The following is a 16,468-nucleotide window of genomic DNA, read 5'->3' on the forward strand; positions in this document are numbered from 1 at the left end:
CCTTTTTCGATTATTTTTTTTAAATCAAGACATGAGACAAAGGAACGGGGCCTGGGGTAGGCTCAGTGCGGAGTACTGGGCTCCCTCCAGACAAACACAGCTGGGATGCTCTTTAGGGAGATAGCGGGGGATGGAGGAGGGGTACCCAGGTCCCACCACTGCAAGATGTACCCTTAAGGTAACTGTATTAGAACAGTTGGGACTCTTAAGGTGTAAGTGACAGAAACCCAGCTCAAACTGGGACCAAAAGCTCGAATGATCTCTCCATCTCCACTCAGCTCTGCATAAACTACACAACTCCCCCCTCCCCCAGTGAGATCATGCCCTTTATCCATTTTATGGATGAGGAGATGGAGGCACAGAGAGGTCGGATCATTGCTCGAGGTCACACAGCCAACATACTCCATGGCAGAGCCAGGCTTGGAAGTCAGTCCTCTGGTTCCAGGGCCCCCACCCTTAGGGTCTCTACCCACAGATGAGTGTGAGGCTGGAACCCAGTGTTCTGTTCCCCCCTAACCTGCCCCGCGTGGCTCTCCTGTCCCTACAGTGGCTGCCGGAGAGTGCAAGGTATGATGTCCTGTCGGGGAACCAGGAAAAGGCCATCGCCACCCTGAAGAGGATCGCGACAGAAAATGGAGCCCCCATGCCGCTGGGGAAGCTCATCATTTCCAGACAGGTCAGTCCCTGGTCCACGGATCCTGTGGCTTGCGTGTCCCTGTGCGGGCAGGGGTGCACCTGTGCGTGGGTGGGGCCTGCGTGTGTGTGTGTGTGATGGCGGGAGTCCATGGAGTGGGTGGGGGTGCGGGGGGGGGGGGGGCGGGGGCAGATCCTGCAAGGTGAACCTGGCAGCTTCAATCGGTGTGTTTTCACTGCCAAGCCCTGAAAAGTGCCACCTGGAGAGTTTCTCCAGCGATTAGAGAAATGTCACGCAGTGCCCACTAATGGATCCCGTAACGACTCCTGCTTCGGTTTCACCTTTCAGCGCCCATTACGTCTGATTAGCAAATGTGATTGATCGCCAAAGGCTGGACAATAAAACCACATTAGAAAGTGCCGTGATAGGCTTAGGTCCAGGGCGCCAAACTGCACTTGGAAGGCGCCCTTAATGGATGGTGCATCGCGCGGATGGCAATACCATCAGGGAATCCACCCCAGTGAGAATGTATGGGCACCTCCCACGCGCATGCGCACAGAGCGCGGGGGTGGGGAGGTGCGAGGTGCGAGGTGGGGGGAGAAGGCAGTCAGATTAAAGGCTGCGGTTCCTGCCCTCAGACCCTACAAAGAAATTATCTTTCAAAATAAAATTATATTTCTGATTGTTTTTATATTGTGCAAAAAGAACTGGATGAAATTTCCCCACTTTGAGGGGAGGTGTTTTGCATGGTCTGCCGGTACACAGGCCAGAGGACACACCCAAATCCACTTCCAGAAACAGGATGGTCCAGGAAGGTCCAAGGAGGTGGTGAATTCTGAGACAAGCAAAAAGAGGAGAGAAGGGCAGACAAATTTTCCAAAAGCAGATTTTCCTGAATTAACTTGCTAATGTACCCACTTACCCAAAATGTGTCTTGAGGATTACTCTTTTTTAATATATTTAGTAAATAGGAATATATTTTCTCTATGTACCTATTCATACATTTATTCATCAATATATTCTGCTTAATATTCCTAAATATAGTCAATAAATGCATTCTCAAATATATCCGATAAGCATATTTAATGAATGCTGTCTTTTCCTTGAAGAATATATTACCAAGATATTTTTATTCATGAAGGCAATACTCAGAGACTAAACCACCTGCGGCCTGTAATTTTTCAGTTTTAGCATGTTTAAGTAAGTAAGCATTTCTCAAACTGCTACTGAGAAAAAGAATGTTCATTAAATATATCGAAGAAGAATATAATCAGTCATAGAATATATTTTTAAAAAGAATAGGGCAAAGATTTGATAAGTTAGCAAATTATATGACATTGGCAACTGGGCCATTTAGCTAATCTGTCTCTTGGCAAATGGCTTTCAGTGATCGATTGGCACATTAATTTTTGTCACCTTGGGGGCGAGAGGTGATATGGTTGGACACCCCTTGGGCTGGTTTGCCGCTCCCTGGGGCCATAGAATTACCTAAGAGGTGTCAGGGGGCCCAAGCCCAAGGGGTCTGCTTCCCAGCTCCGGGATTCCAGGTTGGGGTGGGGCTTCAGAATGTGTCCATCCTTCGGAGGGAAGCCTGTGGACATTGCTGGGTCCTGGAGGGGCCTAATTGGCTGCAATGGGCTGGAGATTTGAGTCCTGGGTCCTTGGAGCCCGAGTGTCCAGCCCACGAGAAACCTCCCTCTCAGCCACGGGTGTCCACCAGTCTCCGGCCACCAGCCAGTACCCACGCACCTGCATGTTTTTGTCTTGAAACAGGAAGACCGAGGCAAAATGAGGGACCTTTTCACGCCCCATTTTAGATGGACAACCTTGCTGCTGTGGTTTATATGGTAAGAGCCATTTGTTGACATTTTGATCCCCTTCGTCTGTGCCCTGTTTTGGGAGTGGGGGTGGGTTTGTTTGAACACAAAGCACAGAGAACTTTTTGATCTCGGGGAACGTTTGCAAAATTCAGTGGTTGGAGCATCACTTTCCTGGCCTCTGTCTCACCCAGATAGCACCTGTACTATTATTTTCCCAGTTGTGTTCTTACATTTGACTCACTTTTTACTCAGATAAATGCATTTGAAAAGGAAACTTTATATGTCTTCTTTAAAGGAAAAAAAACACACCTTAATTTCAGGCCATAGATAGAAGGCGCCCTTAAAGATAAATACAGTGAAAAGTTGCCAGGTTGACGGTTTGCCAAGGCCTGAGTGGCTGTATTTAAGAGATAGAGAAACAGACAGAGAGGGGAGGTGCTGAGGACTCACTAACATAAGCAACTCATCACTTGAGACAGAGATACAATCAAAAGAATCGAAAGGAAATTTAAAAGGGATTTTTTTTTTCCACAATGAGATTTCATGTTGATGCTGTATCAGTTCCCGGCTCCACGCATATTGCCTCGGGCACCACCAGTGGCACAGGGCCCATAGTTTGGGAAGCATCGATTTGGTTGCCAGGGGCATTCTTAGAACTCTCAGTCCTGATCATATTCTATTTTTCTTAATAACAGGGCTGGGGGTGGGGCTTTTAACTCCACAACCAGTCAAATTTCAGCTACTCTTCCAACTCTCCTTCTACCCAGCCGTGTACACAACATCAACAGTGCAGGCGCTGGGCCTGGGTCAGGCTTTGTGTTCTTTTTCAGCCAGTTCTCACCTTTCCTATTCACCTTTGCGCAGAGGTGCTAGTTAGCAGGGGTGGGGAGGCCAGTGAAAGTGGTTAATTGTAGGGAGGAGGAGGGGAAAACTTCGATAACATATAGAACGGGGCTCCATTTACAGAATTCCATACACAGAACTCTGCCCCTGCCTTCCTGAGAGATGAAACAACTCACCAAGCACTCATGAAACACGTGCTGTGTGCCATTCTGTCGGATTTTTAAAGGATTTTTAAAGGCGTTTGGAGGGGTGCAGAGTTGAGGGTATCTGTCTTTGAGAGCACGTAATTCTGTTGAGCCGACACTAGGTGAATACGGAAGCAATGAAGTAGAGGCTAATTTTAGCGCGCTGGAGAAATCACTAAATTTGCCAGCACATATTGTAGCCCGAGGAAATGAATCAGTGGCGTCTGGTTGCGACGGGGTTCCCACATACTGTACTGGATGAGAATGTTCGGTCCCCCAGACTTGAGTATCCGGGTTCCTGGGACAGTCAGGAATTAATGAACTGCCTCATTCTGACCTAAGGGTCTAGTGAAGTCTGCAGACTCCACCCCTGTACTGGGTACACAGCAGTTGTTTGATAAATGACTGGTGTATTGATTTAGCTCTCAGGAATTCCGGGAGAGAGCTGGAGCCCAGTTCTGTATGTTCTGTATATTAGTAAAGCTTCCGCCCCCTCCTCCCCTCTCCAAGTGGACCGACCAGACCAACTCAACCCAGAAGCCCTGACAGGTGTCAACGCTGTGCTTTCTTCTAAATGTGGGTCCCCCAACCCTCCCCCTATTGCCTGTTGAGTAAACAGCCTTGGGGGTGGCATGTCTGTGGTAGAATCCAGCTCTTGATCTTTCAAAGGACACAGATTTAATCCCCTTTATCACATCACTGTGGTTTGCAGCCGCCATCTTCCCGCTCCAGGGCCCCGGAAAGGCCCGGAAGGCCCATGTCTTTACCGCTCCTGCTTCTCTCCTGGCAGGTTTTCCAATGCGTTTTCTTACTACGGATTAGTCCTGCTCACCACGGAGCTCTTCCAGGCAGGAGACGTCTGCAGCAGTGAGTATGGCAGCCCGTTCACCGGTTACCACGCCTGCTCCCAGCACACGCCACACACACACTCCCACCCCAGGTTCTGCCCTCACAGGGCCTGGCCTTGCACACATCCCACTGACTTTACCCCACAAACTCCAGGGAGAAAGTTTGTGCAAAATCTGAGCCTAGAAGATCTGGGCTGTGGTTTCCAGGGCGCTGTACAGAGACCTAGACAGTCGTTATAGAAGTTACACGACAGCAGAGTCACTCTTTATATATATATATATATATACTTTTATTTATTTCAGAGAGGAAAGGAGAGAGAGATAGAAACATCAATGATGAGAGAGAATCATTGATCGGCTGCCTCCTGCAGGTCCCAACCGGGGGTCAAGCCCACAACTCGGGCACATGTCCTGACTGGGAATGGAACCGTGACCTCCTGGTTCATAGGTTGATGCTCAACTCCTGAGCCACGCTGGCCGGGCAAGAGTCCTATCTTACCGAGCTCCATGAAGTACAGCACTGAGTTGAACCGCTAGGACTCTGTGCACGTTAAGTCTGAGAACCAGGTTGGGGCTCAATCCTGGCCACACAACAGAATCTCTTGGGGGAGCTTTTCAACAATGCCAGCGCCAGTTAAACAATGCCCGGCCCAATTTCATCAGCATCCCTGGGGTGGAGCCGGGGCATCCGTGTTATAAAAGCTCCCCAGGTGATGCTGTTGTGTAGCTGGAGGTGGGAACCACCGGACAAAAGACACGAATAAAAAGCAAAGTCTAGATGCCAGTGCCTGGGCTTTCAAATCGTTCTGTCCTTAAGATAATACTAACTTCCTAGCACTGAACCCAGGATGGGGGATAAAGGGGTCAGGTTCTCGCTTGTCTGCAGGATTTGCCCAATTATCTTTTTCTGTGTTAAGCCGCTTTCATCGCAGCTAATGGTTTTATTTGTTGGGTTAAGGATTTAGTGAGATGGCGGAGTCACATCTCACTGGGGGGTGTGGGCGTCTAAATTAACTGCTCTGAGGAAGCAGCTTGGTTGTAGGTTTGGAGTTTGGGACTGATGGAGCGTAATTGCATGCCCCTCACAGTGGACCTGCTTCAGCCAAGCAGAGGGTCCGGTGGAAGGTTACAAAGCAGGGGTTGGCAGCTCTTTCTATGAAGGGCCAGACAGTGAACGCTGTAGGCGTGGTGAGGCGAGTGGCTCGAACACTGTAGCGGTGAAGCAGCTACGGGCAATGTGTAACGACAGGCATGGCTTGTGGTCCGAGAAAACCTTATTTGTGAACACAGATTTGAATTTCATGTCATTTTTATGCCACGAAGTGTTCTTCTCTCTCTCTCTCTTTTTTTTAAAAACATATTTTTATTGATTTCAGAAAGGATGTGAGAGAAAGAGAGGTAGAAACATCAGGGATGAGAATCATTGATTGGCTGCCACTTCTACGCCCTTTACTGGGGATCAAGTCCACAACCCGGGCACGTGCCCTGATCTGGAATCGAACTGTGACCTCCTGGTCACCGAGCTACGCTGGCCAGCCGGCCGGCCAGGCTCTGCGTTTAGTTTTAAAATTTAATAATTTTAAAAATGTAAAAACTACTCTTACCTCGAGGACCAGGCAGAAACAGGCAGGAGCTCAGATTCGGCCCCCAGCTGGTCATTCCCAACCCCATTCAAAAGCTCTCTCTCTTATACCTGGTGGGAAAGAAATTCTGTGGAACAAGTTCACAGCCAGAAACCAGGGAGCCCGAGTGCTGGCGCCAAGCAGCTGTGGGGCCCTGGGCAAGTCGTTTACTCAGTATTTTCTTCGTACCTTCCAGGTATGGCCCAGGTGTTAGGATATATCAGTGAACACAAAAGACAAATCTCCTGGCCTGTGAGCTTGCATTTTGGTGTAGAGAGAGGAAAAGGAGAGAAAAAGAGAATGGCGAAATAAGGAAGGAAATTATATAGTGTGCTGGGAAGTGATCGGTGTGTTACAGGAAAAACTTTAAAGAAGTGTCTGAGCACATTCTTATGCACACCTGGCTTTCATTCTCTCGACCATCTTGCCCAGTGATTTTATTAGCCCCAGTTTTAAAAAATATTTTTTATTGACTGCAGAGTGGAAGGGAGGGGGAGAGAGAGATAGAAACATCAATGATAAGAGAGAATCATTGATCCGCTGCCTCCTGCACGCCCCCCACTGGGGATCGAGCCCACAATCCGGGCATGTGCCCTGACCGGGAATCAAACCTGTGACCTGTTGGTTCATAGGTCAATGCTCAACCACTTGAGCCATGCCAGCCGGGCTGTCCCAGCTTTTTGAGGAAACGGATACTCAGAGAGATGAAGCTCTAGAAAGCTGGTCGGGATTCAGACCTGAGGCTGTCTGACTCCTGAGCCTGGCTGGGCGCTTTTCACGGCACGCCAGCCAAATCGTACTCTGCAGAGAAGGAGGTCTGGGGAGCAGGGGAGTGTGGCTCAAGGCTCTGCACATGGCTCATCCTCTCCCTCTGCCGCCCACCTCCCAGTTTCCAGCAGTAAGAAGGCAGTAGAGGCCAAGTGCAGCCTGGCCTGCGAGTACCTGAGTGAGGAGGACTACATGGACCTGTTGTGGACCACCCTCTCCGAGTTCCCAGGTGAGGGACCCGAGGGAAATGGGGCCGGGCAAGGAAGCCTGAGAAGGTGGCAGCTGTCCAGTGCCAGTCTTTTTTTTTTTCCCTCTTTTGGCAAAGCTGATGAGATTTTTATGGTTAAAACAGTCCAATTATTATGATGCATTTCAGTTGGATTCCCAGGTAGTGCCACATTCCTGGTGCCACCTGGAAGCAAATCCCATTTCCGGGGGAGCTGGGATTGTTTTTTCCACCCTGAGCTACACATTGTCAAGAACTGTGAAGGGGCTGAGAATTCACTCCACGCGAAGGCTAACGAGTTTAAGCTGCCCAGTTGCGTGCTTGCTGGCAGGAGACACGAAACTCCTGGGTCAGAGACAAACGGCTCCTGAGCACAGCAAACAGCACGAGCAGCATATTAATGTCAGGTCCTCCTGCCCCAAGTCCCAGGGGGATGATGAAGAAGGGGCCGGGGAGATACTACAGTGCAGTGGATCTGCCCACAGCTGAGGAATTCGGGAATCTACATCTATATATATAAAAGCCTAAGGAACCTAATAACCGGTCAACTAGTCGCTATGAGGCATTGACCACCAGGGGACAGATGCTCAACACACAGGATTGGGCTCCCTGCTGTCTGGATCGGGCCTGCAGGGGTCAGGCCGAAACCAGCTATCCGACATCCCCCAAGGGGTCCGGGATTGAGAGAGGGCACAGGTCAGGCCAAGGGACCCTACCAGTGCACAAATCTGTGCACCGGGCCTCTAGTCTTTTATAATAGGCTGCCAGCAACCTGCCCAGCCTGCGTCCCAGAGAGCGAGACATCCCCTTTATTATATCGGACACTAAACAAAACATGCCCTTCTCTATAGAAGGAGGCTATATCTTTATCTTTCAAGGCTGTTTCTATACAAACTACCTTGAAATGATAGCCTGGAACGAAAGGGCAGCTAGTACTTCTCTCTGCTCGAAAGATGTAGAGAAATATGAGAGACCAACAGAGAACTGTCCACCAACACCAGTCACACTGGAAAGGACCAGTGGGATGTCAAAAAATCCAAACCTGCCCATAAAGCAATGGCGATCTATCTCTTTCCTTCAGAAGGAATAGCAATGATTATAATGATAGTAATACGTCATATTTATTGAGCGCTTACTGTATTTCAGGCACACGGTGCTAAATGTTTCACAGATAAGTTCTCATTTAATCATTAAATCTAATTTAATCTCATTTAACTATACAATCTGAAGTTGTATAGTTATTCCCTTTTTTAAAAGTATTTTTATAGATGTTTATTTTTTATAGCATTTTAATGTTTTTATTGATTTGAGAGAGAGAGAGGAAGGGAGAGAGAAACATCCATGTGAGAGAGAGGAAACATCAATCAGTTGCCTCCTGCATGCACCCCAACTGGGGAATCCAATCCACTACCTGGATACGTGCCCTGACCAGGAATTGAACCCACCACCTTTTGATGTTTGGGACAATGCTCCAACCAACTGAGCCACACCGGCTAGGGCTAGTTCTTCCCTTTCTACAGCTGGAGGCAGTGAGACTGGAGAGGCGTAGCAGAAACTGATCCTGCAACTTGCTGCTGCCAGGATCTGCATCTCTGTGCCCCAGGGCTGTCTCAGGAGGAATGGAAAGCCGAAAAGCAAGCAAAGTGGCCGGAAGTGCCACTTTGGGAATTAACGCCGGGGAACAGCCTTCAGCCAATGACTGAAAGCTCATGTGGGGCAGGATCTGCTCTCACACTCACTCACGCGGTTGTTGGCAGGATTCGGTTCCTCCAGGGTTGTGGGGCTGAGGGCCTCAAGTTCCTCATTGGCTGTTGGCCAGAGGTCACCTTCAGTTCCTTTCCAGGTGGCCAACAAGGCAAGCACATGAGAAGAGCCAGGGAGAGAGAGAATGCCCCCCCCACCACCACCACAAAGTCATAGCCTTTATTAAAAAACTAGAGGCCCAGTGCACGAATTTGTGCACGGGTGAAGTCCCTCGACCTGGCCAGTGATTGGGGCCGATCAAGGCCAGCTGGGGGGAGGGACCACGGGAGGTTGGCCAGCTGCAGGAGGTTGGCTGTGGGAGTGCACTGACCACCAGGGGGCAGCTCCTGCATTGAGCGTCTGCCCCCTGGTGGTCAGTGCACATCATAGCTACCGGCCAGTCGGTCAGTTGTCTGGTAGTAACGGTCGATTAGGCTTTTATATATAGAGATATATTGTTTTATTGATTTCAGAGAGGAAGGGAGAGGGAGAGAGAGATAGAAACATCAATTGATGAGAATCATTGATCGGCTGCCTCCTGCACGCCCCACACTGGGGATCAAGCCTGCAACCCAGGCGTGTGCCCTGACTGGGAATCGAACCACGACCTCCTGGTTCACAGGTTGATGCTCAACCACTGAGCCGTGCTGGCCGGGCCGTCACAGCCTTTTTATAACCTCATTTCAGAAGTGACATTCCATCACTTATATTCTCGTCATTAGAAGTGAGTCACTAGGTTGGCCCCCTCTCAAGGGCATTGCACAGGGTGTGACAGCCAGGAGGTGGGGGTCCCTGGGAGCCACGTCAGGGGCTGCCTGCCATGGTGCCCTGCTCCCTTCCAGGTGTCCTGGTGACTCTGTGGATCATTGACCGCCTGGGCCGCAAGAAGACCATGGCGCTGTGCTTCGTCGTCTTCTCTCTGTGCAGCCTCCTGCTGTTTATCTGTGTCGGCAGGTGGGTGGTGACACCAGCTCTCTCTGGCCAGCAGGCTGATGACTCAGGTCCTGGGCAGTGGCTCTTTGGGCCTGTGACCCGCTGGGGGTCATCAGAGGGATTCCCTCCAGCCCCTCCCTAGCGCTGAGGCCTGAAAACTGACCAAAAGATCGGGCTCAAAGTTGGGGCCCCCGGTGGGGGTTTGGTCCAGGTTCTCCTCCAATGCCATCACGTTTTTTAAAAATATATTTTATTGATTTTTTACAGAGAGGAAAGGAGAGGGATAGAGAGTTAGAAACATCAATGAGAGAGAAGCATCGATCAGCTGCCTCCTGCACGCCCCCCACTGGGGATGTGCCCGCAACCAAGGTACATGCCCTTGACCAGAATCGAACCTGGGACCCTTCAGTCCGCAGGCTGACGCTCTATCCACTGAGCCAAACCGGTCAGGGCAATGCCATCACATTTAGACCTTTGATATTATCTCCCAGTAAAAATCATGCATATAGCTGTTGGATTTATGTATGGGTTTAAGATGTTCATTTGTCCCGTGGAAATATTTTAAATCGGCCCTGTGTTATAATCCCTTTTTGGCTCAAAATGTGGAAGTGGTCTGTGCCTCTTTTGACCTGTGAGACGCCCGAGACAAAGCCTGGTGAGGAATCTGGGGAAGGTCTGAAGATACAGCTTAGAGCAGCGGTTCTCAACCTTCTGGCCCTTTAAATACAGTTCCTCATGTTGTGACCCAACCATAAAATTATTTTCGTTGCTACTTCATAACTGTCATGTTGCTACTGTTATGAATCGTCATGTAAATATCTGATATGCAGGATGGTCTTAGGCGACCCCTGTGAAAGGGTCGTTTGACCGCCAAAGGGGTCGCGACCCACAGGTTGAGAACCGCTGGCTTAGAGCATGCAATGCTGATATTCTGAGATGTTTATGGGAAAATAGAACAGAAGGTTGGGGATCAGGATTCTCCTAAAATTACTGAACAGAAGTTGACTTTCCTTGGCTCAGTTGGTTCCTGGCTCAATACCTGCTGGGACTTCTGATTATTTATATCACTTCTCCCCAACCTGGGCGCACAGATGTTTCTATCTCTCAGCCTGGTGCTTTGGAGAACGAGAAACCTTTAAAAAGCAGGCCTTAGGGAGGGCACCGGGATGTGAGTGCCCGCGTGCCTGCATCAATTATGTTGGGTGGAGGTGGGCTTTGCCCATTTCTGGGGTGTAAATTCTGCCTGGGCAGATAAGACTTTGCTGAAACAAGCTGACAGAAAAAAATACCTGCTCGTCTTTTTTTGTTTTTGTTTTTTTTTTCCCTCCACCTAGAACGATGCTCACTCTGTTACTCTTCGTTGCAAGAGCGTTTATTTCGGGAGGCTTCCAAGCGGCCTATGTTTACACACCTGAGGTAGGAGGGGTGTGTGGGAGCAGCTGGGCAGTGAGGGGGATACAGAAATGTGACCAGATCTGGTGGGTGGAGGCCAGGGATGCTGCTAAACATCCTACAGGGTACAGGACCTGCCCCCTCCCCATCCCCATGGAGACTGGGCACGTGGCCACTCCTGTGGATGAACTGAGACGCCCTGTAAGCATCTCAGTCTCTCTCTGTATGAAATGCCGTTAACGTCCGTGACCAGTGAGTGCTTCAAGGTCAACTAGTGGAAAGTGGCAGGTAGGACAGTCCCTGGATCCTGAGCGGAGTTCCTGGCGGAGTCTTTGGCGACCACCAAGGGGGCAGGAGGACCTCCTTGCTGGGTTCCCACCCACAGCTCAGCCTCTCGCCTTCTTTCTCTGTTGAATTTCCTATCTCCTTTGGGGTAAGAGTCTTTACCCCAGGATCCCACCCCTTAGCGGGGTCACCAACACCTGAGGGATTCGCCTTAACTGCAGGCCCACCCTTGGGGGTCAGGGCCATCATCCCTGAGCTGGGGCGGCAGGAGGGACCTGCATTTCCTCAAGGCCACACCTGGTGGCTGTGTTTCAGGTCTACCCCACGGCGACGCGAGCGCTGGGCCTGGGCACCTGCAGTGGCATGGCGAGAGTGGGCGCTCTCATCACTCCGTTCATTGCTCAGGTAGGTGTCCCCCCAAGTACAGAGCGGGTGGGGGTGCCCAAAGCCAGCGCGTGGCAGGCAGTTACCATGTGCTGAGCCTTCTGTGGGGCCCTCCGTGTGTATTATTGTATTTCATCCTAACAATAATTTATTGTATAAAATACAGTAATATTATTGTATTTTATCACCGTCTTATGAGGAAAGAAATACGGCTTGCAGATGGGAAAACTCAAGCCCGGAAGGGTCAAGGGACTCGCCCAAGGTCACACAGCTGGGAAGTAGGGAAGCTGGGGCTCAAACCCAGGTCTTTCCCACGCAGGAGACCCCGGGGGTGTCATATGATTTGGCTAAACATAATTTGGATGGGAACAAGTTGGCCAGCATGATTTGTGGGAAACGAATGTCCCCGCCCCGGGCTTCTGAGATGGATCATCAGATGTCATTGTAGAATTTTGCAACCCGATGTGTATCTTGAAGCATTTCAACCCATTTTTAGGGATTTTTAAAAAATATTTTTTTATTGATTTCAGAGAGGAAGGAGAGAGGGAAAAAGAGAGATAGAAATATCAATGATGAGAGAGAATCATTGATCAGCTGTCTCCTGCACGCCCCACACTGGGGATCGAGCCCGCAACCCAGGCATGTGCCCTTGACCGGAACCGAACCTGGGACCCTTCAGTCTGCAGGCTGACGCTCTATCCACTGAGCCAAACCGGCTAGGGATCTTATTTTGAAATATCTTTACTTTTTACATATCTAATTTACTTTCTCCCTCTTTTTGTCACTTTTTCAAATTGAGACAAAAGTTTGTTATCACACAAAAAGGAGCCATTTTAAACCAACAATTCAGTGCCATTGAGCACATCCCTAATGTTGTGCAACCATCACCCCTAGTTAGTTCCAGAACATTTTTATCACCCCAAAAACTCTGTATCCAGGAAGCAGTCCCTCCCCACCCCCTTCTCCCTGCGGCCCCTGGCAACCACCACACTGCGTTCTGTCTCTGCGGACTTATCTATTCTGGGTATTTCACGCACCTGGAATTCCAACACGGGCTGGAGCCAAGCAGTTCGGTTCTGTGCTGCTGTGTTTGGCCATTGTATGTCGCTGCTAACTAATACTGGTTGAGAGCCTGCCATGCGCCCGCCCGGTGCCAAGTGCTGCTACGGTATCTTCTCATTAGGAGACGGACACTGCCCTTGTGCCCATTTGCCAAACGGAGGAAATGAGGTGCAGCCCTGCTGTGATTTTCCTGGTGCCATTGAGCTAGGGAGTCAACAGAGGCGCTGCTGCAGGAGAGAGGGTTCATAGAAGGAATACAGACGCTTGGGCCTGCTGGGGTCTGGGTTCAAATCCCAAGCCCATCCTTCGTATCTCTATGAACCTGGGTATGATACTTAACCCTCTCTGAGCCTCAGTTTTTCCCTCTGCAAAATGGGGACAAGGAACCTTACCTCACGGAGCTGTCGTGAGGACTAAAGGGGCCAATCAACACAGTGCTTACAAGAGGGCCTGGCGTTATCAGTATCATCTGAACGGTTGGTGGTTATTCAGAAAGGACGCTCTCACGGACACATATCTTCTCCCCACCCCCTCACCCCCCCCCAGGTGATGTTGGAATCCTCCGTGTACCTGTCTCTGGCGGTTTACAGTGGCTGCTGCCTCCTGGCTGCACTGGCCTCCTGCTTTTTGCCCATCGAGACCAAAGGCCGCGGGCTGCAGGAATCCAGCCACCGGGAGTGGGGCCAGGAGATGGTGGGCCGAGGGACGCACGGCACAGGCGTCGCCAGGTCGAACTCGGGCTCTCAGGAGTAGTGACCTCTGGGGGGGCTGAGCTGGTCTTTGAGGCCGTGGAGCCCAGGGAGCTGGCGGAGCCCGTCTGGGGCACCGACCGTCACTGCCGACACCAAGAACTCGCCCAAGAGCACAACCTGGACCCCGGTGGCTCCTGTTCACTGAGACCCACCCACGGATGGGGAGGCATTTGCTCCGGGGGGAGGTTCTGGATGTGTGGGGGGAGGCTTGTTAATCACCTGTGGATCTGCATGGGAAAACTGCCACACCGGTGACCCTGGTAGCCAGCCAGAAACCATCCAGAGTTAGCTGGCCACACCCGTGCTGAGCAACAACCCAAAGGTCTCCATAGACACAGTCCAGGCCCAGGCCCGTGAGCCCTGCCGCCCACCAACCAGACCTGGTCAGTAGGTTTCTCCTACACCCCGGGCCCCCGGCTTTCTTCTTTGAAATCGCAGGTGACTCGGGTGTGGCCTGCACAGCTTTTTCTTGGGTTGGAGAAACGCTCCCTCGGAAAGGGGCCTCTCGGTTTGCCTCCCCAGGCAGGGCCTGACTCTGACCGATGGACGTGCATTTGACCTTGAGCCACGTGCCCCCCCTGGTCCCCTCGGGAGTTGCTGTCCCTGGTTCCAGGGGATCCCAATGTGTCCATGGGGACAGCTGGGCTTGCACCAGACGACAACCCCAGAAAGCTGTTACCCCAGGCACTGGGGACTGGGCCCACAGGGAGGGGAGAACCAAGCCCAAAGCCAAAACAGGGCCCTCCCGTTCGGAAGCAGCGGAGGCCTCCTCGGGGCTTCTTTTCCGGCCCCTTCCTCGGTCAGACGGATTGGGGACTCTTGGGGGAAGAGGACAGTTCACTCAGGTCTCGGCGCTTTGGACTTGGAGCTTGGGTGGACGGAGAAAAACAAATGATGCTACACCAACCGCCCCCTCCCTTGGGGCCCAGGGGCCAGGAGTCCTTCCCCCTGGTTCCTCTGCCGCCCTTGCTCTCAAGGGTTGGCTTGGTCTCTACACAGAGGCAGCTCTTGGGATTCCGGCAATGGACCCACGGCAGGGGTGCCGTGAGCTGGGGAGGAACGGGGGGGACCCGGATGTGTGAAACGTGTACATTTTCAAAGGAAGACGAGGAAGGTGGTTTGGGTTCGGGGTTGGCCTTGGAAGGGAGGGCTGACACCCACCTCCTGGATTTGGGTTACGGGAGCCTCCTGCCCACCAGGAAGGCAGGGAACCTAGGAAAGGAGGGAGGAAGCTGCTGGGTCCCAACAAAGGCCAGAGAAGCTTGACCCTCTGCTTGGAGATGTCTGCTTGAAGTCAACATTGCGAGGACGCCAAATGTGTACGTTCATCTCTTATTAAAACACGTTGGCCCTAGCCGGTTTGGCTCAGTGGATAAAGTGTCAGCCTGTGGACTGAAGGGTCCTGGGTTCGATTCCGGTCAAGGACACGTACCTCAGTTGCAGGCTTGATCCCCGGCCCTGGGTTGAGGGGGCGCATGCAGGAGGCAACCAGTCCATGTCTCTCTCTCTCTCTCTCTCTCTCTCTCTCTGTCTCCCCCCTCCCTTCCCCGCTCTCTCTGTAGATCAATGGAAAAATATCCTCGGCTGAGGATAAAAAACAAAACAAAAACATGTTGGTGATGGACATCGCAAGGGACGAAGTTTGTCCGTTTGTCATAATGTCCTAGTGACCGTTCACCCTAATGGCCTTGCCCACTCTGACCAGCCAGGGTCATCTCAACGCTTCCCTGTGCTCTGATAGGATCGTTTTCCCATGAGGGGGAAATGTATACAGTTGGCTGCCAACATCGTGACTTTGGGTCTGTGGGAGGCAACACTTTGTCCGAACGGTGTGGAGGTCACAGTGGGCATCTTCTTCAGGCTCAAGTCCTAGGTCGACTACAAACAATCCAGTGTCCCTGGAATAGGGGCTGCTGCCCCCTCAGCCCAGGCAATCAGTCGGGGAGGAGGCAGCTTGGCAGATCTTCCGCTCCCTGGCACTGGGGCGGGGGGGTGCCCTTGAACCCCGAGTGGCTATAGCTCTAATTACTTCTGGTCTGCGGAGCTCTCCTGGGTAACGCAGAACCTTCGCTTGTCCTTTTTGCCTTCCAGCTGGCCAGACACTGCCGGATGAGCGTGTCCACTCCCTGTACCCTCAAATAACCCGGAGGGGTGGGGGACTGGTGCGGGGGGGTGGGGGGTGGGAGGACTTGGTGGGCAGAAACGTTCTCCAGGGGCTGGAGCAGAGAGGCCTGCGATTGAGAGCTTTCTCTTCTCGAGAAAATGCAAGTGAAAAAATTCTTTGCCTTCTAAATCGCTTGCCCTTTCAAAAGAAAAAAAAAATCAATATTACTGAAGGACACACGAGCTGCCACAAAAGTTGCCCAAGCCTCTCGCTAAGGACGGTTGCATCTAATTTTGAACTATCCGAAAGCTCCTGTTTCCATGAACGGAAATGTCATCCATTCGTCTGCGTTAGGAAAGATTTCAGAAAGTGGCAAAGGATGTTCAGTGTAGCTGGGGTTGCGTAATTTCTTCCCCTTCCTTCAAATATTCTCAGGAACACATCAACGACCCTGGCGGTGTTGGCAACGGGATGGAAGACTCTTAGGGATGGACTTTGATGCGAATACAGACGGTCTTTATTTTTAAGTAAATATTAAGCACCAGAGAGCCTTGAAGGATGAGATGAAGAGTCTCCCTCAGTTACTACTAACAGGCATCAAAGGACTGGCGACCTTGAGCTGCAAGCAGCAGTCAAACCAGTCAGTGGTAGCTTCAACCATGAAAATAGTCATTGTTCATTCAACAGCAAGCCCAGAGGCAGGCAGTTCTAGGAAGGGCCCAGCAGCTCAACTGTGTCATCAAAGACTCAACTCCTTTTTGCCGTTCTTCCCTGCTCTCGTCTGCATGTTGCCGTCTGAAACCTCATGTCACAGGGGGACTCCCGCAGGGCCGGGCATCGTATTTACTAGCGTTTCACAGGAGGATA

At 51.2% G+C, this 16,468-nt stretch overlaps 1 protein-coding gene across 1 annotated transcript in view; it reads left to right on the plus strand.

The window, feature by feature from the left end:
• Window positions 1-13,498, plus strand: part of SVOP (SV2 related protein) — a 34,501-nt gene extending 21,003 nt beyond the window's left edge. Inside the window, exons 9-16 of the mRNA XM_006098321.3 lie at window positions 548-676; window positions 2,408-2,481; window positions 4,273-4,349; window positions 6,842-6,949; window positions 9,532-9,643; window positions 10,957-11,038; window positions 11,615-11,704; window positions 13,292-13,498. Coding sequence (XP_006098383.1) covers window positions 548-676; window positions 2,408-2,481; window positions 4,273-4,349; window positions 6,842-6,949; window positions 9,532-9,643; window positions 10,957-11,038; window positions 11,615-11,704; window positions 13,292-13,498 — 879 coding nt within the window. The remainder of the gene's footprint in view (window positions 1-547; window positions 677-2,407; window positions 2,482-4,272; window positions 4,350-6,841; window positions 6,950-9,531; window positions 9,644-10,956; window positions 11,039-11,614; window positions 11,705-13,291) is intronic.
• The last annotated feature ends 2,970 nt before the right edge of the window (window positions 13,499-16,468 follow it).

The sequence above is a fragment of the Myotis lucifugus genome, unplaced genomic scaffold (assembly GCF_000147115.1).
Source record: "Myotis lucifugus unplaced genomic scaffold, Myoluc2.0 scaffold_229, whole genome shotgun sequence".
NCBI lineage: Eukaryota > Metazoa > Chordata > Mammalia > Chiroptera > Vespertilionidae > Myotis > Myotis lucifugus.